General features: G+C 48.5%; 1 protein-coding gene across 5 annotated transcripts in view; it reads left to right on the top strand.

Annotated features, from left to right (window-relative positions):
- CD40 (CD40 molecule, TNF receptor superfamily member 5) overlaps positions 1-6707 on the top strand; it is a 13259-nt gene extending 6552 nt beyond the window's left edge. The window contains exons 6-9 of one of the 5 annotated variants that reach the window (XM_008571572.1): positions 1534-1595; positions 3147-3233; positions 3357-3385; positions 6030-6707. In XM_008571572.1, coding sequence (XP_008569794.1) covers positions 1534-1595; positions 3147-3233; positions 3357-3385; positions 6030-6182 — 331 coding nt within the window. In that variant the 3' untranslated portion in view covers positions 6183-6707. Of the gene's footprint in view, positions 1-1533; positions 1596-3146; positions 3234-3356; positions 3387-3955; positions 4209-6029 lie in introns of those variants that run through there. The other 4 variants (XM_008571571.1, XM_008571575.1, XM_008571573.1 and 1 more) reach the window with 4 other exon arrangements.
- The last annotated feature ends 231 nt before the right edge of the window (positions 6708-6938 follow it).

The raw sequence follows: 6938 nt of genomic DNA, 5'->3' as shown, positions 1-6938 counted from the left end.
TTTTTTTTCCTTCCACCAATACACCTCCTATGCCCAGAACAGTGTCTGATGCATAGTAACTGCTCAATAAATATTTGCTGATAAATATTGGTTGATACCTGGAGGCATCTGTGGTGTGGTAGAATCGGAGCACTGGCTTACAATCTGACCTGCAGTTCAGCAAGGTGTGTGACCCTCACCTCTCTGAGTCTCAGTGTCCTCATCCAGAAAATGGGAATTACCTTTATCTCATGAGGCTTGAGATAATGACATGTGAAGGTGTTTTGTAAACTCTTGAGTGCTCTTCTCATGTAAAACTAAAGTATGTACTTTCTCCGAAGCTTCTCCCTCTTTCTTCCACCTTAGATAGTTTTTCCTTTGCAATGTCCTTTTCTGCCCATTTCTCTCCACTCGTCTTGGCACCGACCTGGATCACGTCTTCATCATCCCATGCCTAGACTGCTGCCATGCCTCCTGGCTGTCTCCTCTTCTGTAATNGTCTTCATCATCCCATGCCTAGACTGCTGCCATGCCTCCTGGCTGTCTCCTCTTCTGTAATTTCTCCTCTGAGCTCTCTGGTCAGCTGAATCCTCTCACAAATTAAGTCATCTGGTTGATTACTGGTGCGACACACCAGCTGAATCCAGTCCAACCTTCCTGCCTGGTTATCAGTGATCTGGTTCTAAAGACACAATGTTGCCTAGTTCCCTGACACCGTGTGGCACACCACAGGCCTCAATTCCCTCGCATCACGTTGTCCCACCTCCTTGGAAAGCATTGTTCTTCAAATTTCACATCAGGGCCCTCTCAGATCTTATTTCCACAGGGACATCTTTCTGGAAGACCCTTAAAGTAGAGGTTCTCAACGGGGGCAATTTTGCTCCCTGGGGGACATTTGGCAATGTCTGGACACATTTTGATTGTCACAACTGGGGAGAGGGATGCTACAAGCATCTAGTAGGTAGAGGCCAGGGAAGCTGTCAAAAATCCTACAATGCACAGGACAGCCCCTACAACAAAGAATTATCCAGCCAAGGACATTTGGCAATGTCTGGACACATTTTGATTGTCACAACTGGGGAGAGGGATGCTACAAGCATCTAGTAGGTACAGGCCAGAGAAGCTGTCAAAAATCCTACAATGCACAGGACAGCCCCTACAACAAAGAATTATCCAGCCAAAATGTCACTGGTGCTGAGGTCGAGAAACCCTGCTGTAAACCGAACTTTAGCCTCCATGCTAGCCATTGGGGATTCTGTCTCCTCTGAACAGTTCCCATCTCACTTTAGCCTATATCAGGAAGCTTGGCACTCATTATAGACTCTCCTATTTATTACTCCCTCAAGATGTGCAATAATCTTTTCTCTGCACTTATGAGTTCTGTCAGAACAGGGTCTGTATTATTCCTGTAATAATGTAATGTGTGCTCAGTGAACCTGGACTTGTTGATTGTTGACTGCCCCCCTCTGGGGTTGGAAGTCTTATGGTTGGGGAAACTTAATATCTCCTTCTCTGTGTGTGTGTGCACGTGTGTGCACATGTGTCTGTGCACAGCTGTGAGACCAAAGGCCTGATTGAACTACAGGCAGGAACTAACAAGACTGATGCTATCTGTGGTGAGTCCTGGAGAATGGGCCCTGGCAGCAGTCTAGGAAGGTGGGAACTGAAGGGGGACACTGAGGTAGATAGAAGGACCAGGTGAGGAAAGGGGGAAGAGAGGTGAAATGAGAGGAGGAGGCAGTTTGGGGGTGTGGTATTCCAGCTCTGCTGCTAATCTGGGGAGCCTGGGCAAGTCACTTTCCCTCTCTGAGCCTCAGTTTCTTCATGTATAAAATGGGAGGATAATAGCATCTCCCTTAATAGGCTAGTGTAAGTACCCAACATGGGTTTTTTCACTTTGTTTTTTTTTTTTGGCAGCTGGCTGGTACAGGGATCCTAACCCATGACCTTGATGTTACCAACACCCATGCTTCGCTTTTGCACTTTAGAGATGCTCCATAAATGCTGTTCTGCCACCCTGCATTTCAAAAGTGACATTGTCCCCTCTTGGCCTCAGTTTTGATTTTAGAATGAGAAGTTTGGCCTGCAGCACAGATCACAAACTCAGATAACTACAGGGACTAGCCAGGTCATGTTAATGAGTAAAAAAGGTCAGGGGTTAAAAAAAAAAGACATTCTCTTTGCTTTTTTTCAAAGTTTACTTTCCTCTTGGCAGGGCTGGGACTAGAATGAGGTGAGTGATGCACTTGGCTTCAGGCACACTATTTAATGGGGTGCCATAAAAATGCAGCAATCAAGATAGATAACATTTTGATGTAATATTTTAAAAAATTGAAATTAATGCAAAAATTTGTGATAAACAAAATAGCAAAATTTTAAATAAAGGTAAGATCTGACCCTCTATTTGTGCAATCCTACCTTACCTCATTCTGATACTAGCCCTGGTTCCAATAAAACTTTATTTAAAAAACAGGTAGCTGGCCTGTGGGCTATAGTTTGCTGACTTGGTGTCTGCCTGCTGATTTTCAAAATATGGCATTAAACTAGCACTTATCTTGATTACTGAGTTTTTTGTTTTCCTCTTAAATTTTGTCCCGAAGCACACTAATCCCTTGCCCAACACTAATCCCTGCCTTGCTTACATCTTGGTCTTTCTTTCATTTGCCCACTTAGATTAGAGACCTAGGTACAAGAAATACATTACTTTCCCCCTCCATGCTTGTATAACATAAGCAACAGTGCAGACATAAATGACGCTGGACCTCAGCATTGGGCAGAGAGAAGAGAGTGATGGGGAGTGTGGCAAACAGATAGAGACAACTACCACTACCCAGATCTAGCTGATGGTCTCCAGGTAGGCATGATGGCCCACTGGAGCTCCACCTTTCCCATTTGTAAGAGAAACTAGATATCCAGATTTTTAACATAGATTATCTCAACTTTAAAATGTTGACAAATATTTCAAAACATCTAAAAAAAAATGTGCTGGTCACCCCAAAGACATCCACCAGCCACATTTCCTCAAGGGCAGCCGTTTGAAATTCCCAATGTGGATGAGCTCAGACATTGGAGAGTTTTAGAGCTGAGTGAGGCATAGCAGCTTTGGGCATGGGGGCGGGGGCGACTGCAGGTGGGTGGGGGGTGTGCTGAAGTCTCCATTTCTCCAGATTCCCAGCATCGGATGAGAGCCCTGGTGATGATCCCCATCGTGACAGGGATCCTGTTTGCTGTCCTCTTGGTATCTGTCTATATCAGTGAGTCCCCAGATGGGGAGATGATGGGGGAGGGAGGGAGGGAGGAGGAAAAGGAACAGCAGAACTGACCACGTGTTTCCTGATCTGGCTTTCCCAACTCCCCATCCCTTCTTTTTTCTCTAGGAAAGGTGGTCAAGAAGTCAGAGGATAAGGTAGGTTGCCCTTGGGAACTAGGACAGAATTTTGGCAAACTGGAAAGAAAGATTGACTTGGTGTTGCCTATGGGGCAGTAAAACTGATTCAGGGTCTGTCCCTGCAGCCAGTGGGGTGGCATCCGAATTGGCTGCTCTCACCCGCACTCACCCCTATGCTCCAGCTGTGGCCCCTTCCATCCACTTCCTCAGTACTAGGTTCATCACCTCCAGGGCTTGCCTCCCCCACAGAGCTGCCCCTCGCACCAGTGGCAAAGTCTAACATTGGCTGTTCTTCATTCCCTTCCTGACATTCAGCACATGGGGAACCATGTCTTTGGGCCTCAGTGCTGGGTCAAATGGGTGAGATCCAGGGGGCAGCTCCTTGAACCTACTGGCTTTTACTCTGGAAGCTTCTTGTCACTCTCAGTGCGGCCAGCAGGGGGCAGGAAGCACTCAAGGAATCAGCACTGAGTCGCCATTTGGGAAGAAGGAAAGGACTTGGGGAGGGGATCTGCTTCCTAGGAAAGGGCTCCTCTGAGGCACAGCTGCCTCTGTGGCTGGGAGTAACCTCACGCCTTGGCTCCCCAGGCCCCCCACCCAGAGACTGAATGTCAGGATCCCGTGGAGGTGATTTTTCTGGACGACCTTTCCGGCCCTAACTCTCCAGTGCAGGAGACCTTACATGGGTGCCAGCCAGTCACCCAGGAGGATGGCAAGGAGAGCCGCATCTCAGTGCAGGAGAGACAGTGAGGCTGTGCATGCTCAGGAGCGTGGCAGCGTGGGCAAATGGGCACCTGGTGGGAGAGCCTGGGGCTGCTGCTGCTGCTGCTGCTGTGGTATGAGGAGAGAGGCTGTCATTGCCTGGGCACATCCTCCTGCAACCCTGTGGCTTGAGACAGAGCCGTAGCACTGGACAGATGCAGGAACAGTTCACCTTAGAGAACTTCTCACCCCAGCTCTGGAGCACTTCCAATCTTCCAACTTGCTTTTAAAGATGGAGGCACAACTTTGGCAGGGAGCGGGTAGTGTGGAAATACAGTAATATCCACCAATCCCTCCAACCCAGCAGTTCAGTGCCCAGAAATGTCCATTGCAGCAATGTTTGTGACAGTGAACAACTGGAATCTACTTAACTGTCCATCGTCAGGGGACTGGAGAAATAAAGTTGTACTATATTTATACAACAGGATCTCAAAAACACTATCAAGTGAAAAAAAAAAGCAGGTTGCAGAATGATAGGTATGAAAACTTTAAAAAATGATATATTGTCTATATATATATGTATGAATATAATATACATTATATATGTAGGTATAACAAAGTTTCTGAGAGGATACACGGAAGACCCACAACGTGAAGAGTGGTAACATGTGGGGTGGGGAAGAAGGGTCTGGGGAAGAGGATTGGTTAAAGGAACATTTGGCTTTCCCATTTTGCTTTATTTTTTTTTCCCCCAAAGGAGAGTGAGTTCACATAATGCTTATATAATTAAAAGATGATCAAACATGTAAAAAGAAAAATGGGGGTGGACATGCTGGGTGAAAGGAACTGTCTAACTTGCTGTCAGGCTCACAGAATTAGGGTACTTTCTGAGGATAAGTAAAAATATCCCCAGGCTGTGGCCCCTGTAGGACGGTGCTCACATGTGGCATCAAGTTTGCAAAGTGTTCTCCCCATTTGATACATGTTCACAAAAACAGCCTTCTGAGGCAGGCAGGGCCCGCTTCCTTCCCTCTTTTACAGAGGAGGAAACAGAGGCCCAGAGAGGTGAAGTGACTTGCTTGGGATCACACAGCAGTGCATAGTGGTACCATGCTCAGAGCTCTCCACTCCTGGCTCTGAGCTTCTCCCAGATCTGCCTGCTCTCTGGAACCTCCATCCATAGCTCTTTCCCAGGGGAGATCCTGGGTCTTCCACTGCTTTCTGACCTCCCCACTGCTACAGAAGCTGCTGCTTCTCGGTCAGATGGTGCCCCTTCCCCCCAGCAGTATCTCAGGATAAAAATAAACCATCCTATTCTCTCTTCCTGCTGTGCCAACTGAGGGGGAGCCCAGCCAGGAGGCGCAGCAGATGGAGTGGGAGCAGAGGGGAGGGAAAGGCAGGAGAGGAAGGTTGGAGGACAAGCAGAAGGAAGAGCAATGCCAAGGGCCACCAAAGCGTCAGAGCAGAGATTCGTGGTGACGTTTAACCCAGGGCTCTCAACCTTTCCCAGGCAAGAAGCTGCTTTGGATTTCCCCAACATGTTCTGCTGGCTGGAGGGTGGGGGTGGAGAGGGCTTGTCCCAATGGAGGCTGTGAGGGCAGCTGGGAGCCAAGAGGGGTACCCAGCTTGGCAGGCTTCCCAGAAGAGCTTCGAGGACCATTTGGATGCGCCAGGTGGAGGCCATTGGTTTAGAAAGTGGCACAAATTTGGGGGGGGGGGTGGCCGGGCAGGGAAGGGGAGCTTTGGGACCTAATCCTCATTCCTGCCTAGAGCCCAAATGCTACTGTCACTTCTGTCTGGTGGTATAGTGGAAAGAGACAGAAGACCCATGTCTGCCACCTATTATCTGCATGACCATGGGTGAGTCACTTTCACCTCTTTGCTTCTTAGTCACCTTATCTGGCAAATGGTGACAATACTTGAAGCAGATGCTATTGATGCCTCCTGTGTTCTTTCCTAGGTCAGAGGTTCTCCATCTCGAGAGGGTGTGCATCAGAGCCACCTGGAAGGATTGTTAAATGACAGATCGCTGGGCCCCACCTCCAGGGGTTCTGGTTCAGTAGGTCTGGGATGGGGATCAAGAAGTTGCATTTCTAACGAGTTTCCCAGGTGATGCTGATGCTGCTGGTCCGGAGACCACACTTTGAGAACCGCTGCCCTTGGCGTTCATATTTCTATATGAGCAACCGGTTTCCTATTGCAAGCGCTTGGGATTGCTTGCCTCAGGGTTTTCTCTGGTCTTGAAAACATACTTGGTGTAGATGTAGGCCAGGAATGCTGCAGCTGGGGGAGTTAATGCCCCAAAGTACTCTCAACCAACTTGGGTTGAAAGTTGGAGGATAAATACGCCAGCTTCCTTGCCCTTGGGAGGAACAGATCTGAGGTGTGTGCTACACTGTCTGCTAGGCTCTCTAGAGGGACGGAGACCCAGATGCCCCCAGCGGCACTCTGCAATGGTGCCCACTCCCTTCCCTACCTCCCTTCCCCACTCCACCACTGGAGCTTCCTCTGTTCAACCCCCAAATATACTACCTGCATTCATTCCTTGTCTCAGGGTCTGCTTCTGGGAGAACCTCCTGCTGAGAATCAGCAGAGCTCATGTGCAAGAAGGTGCAATTTTGTCTATGTTAGTGTCTTTGACAAGGAAAGAGGTGGTGATGCTTGGCAGCTCTAGCAAGTTCTGGTTCTAAATGGAGCTCAGCCAGGAGCTTTCTGTGTGACCTCAGAAAAGTTACTCTCTGGTTTTGGGCTTTTGTCCCCAGATAAGTGATGATGGTCTGGGTCCCTGTGAGTTCTCGGGGTCCAGCTAGTTCTGAAAATAGTTGGGGTCTGTTTACCCTGGCCCGTGGGTGGATGGGGTGGCTGTGAG

The sequence above is a fragment of the Galeopterus variegatus genome, unplaced genomic scaffold, assembly GCF_000696425.1.
Source record: "Galeopterus variegatus unplaced genomic scaffold, G_variegatus-3.0.2 Scaffold706, whole genome shotgun sequence".
In the NCBI taxonomy this organism is placed as follows: Eukaryota; Metazoa; Chordata; class Mammalia; order Dermoptera; family Cynocephalidae; genus Galeopterus; species Galeopterus variegatus.
The sequence above is the reverse complement of the archived record's forward strand: the minus strand, read 5'-3'. Positions and strand labels throughout refer to the sequence as shown.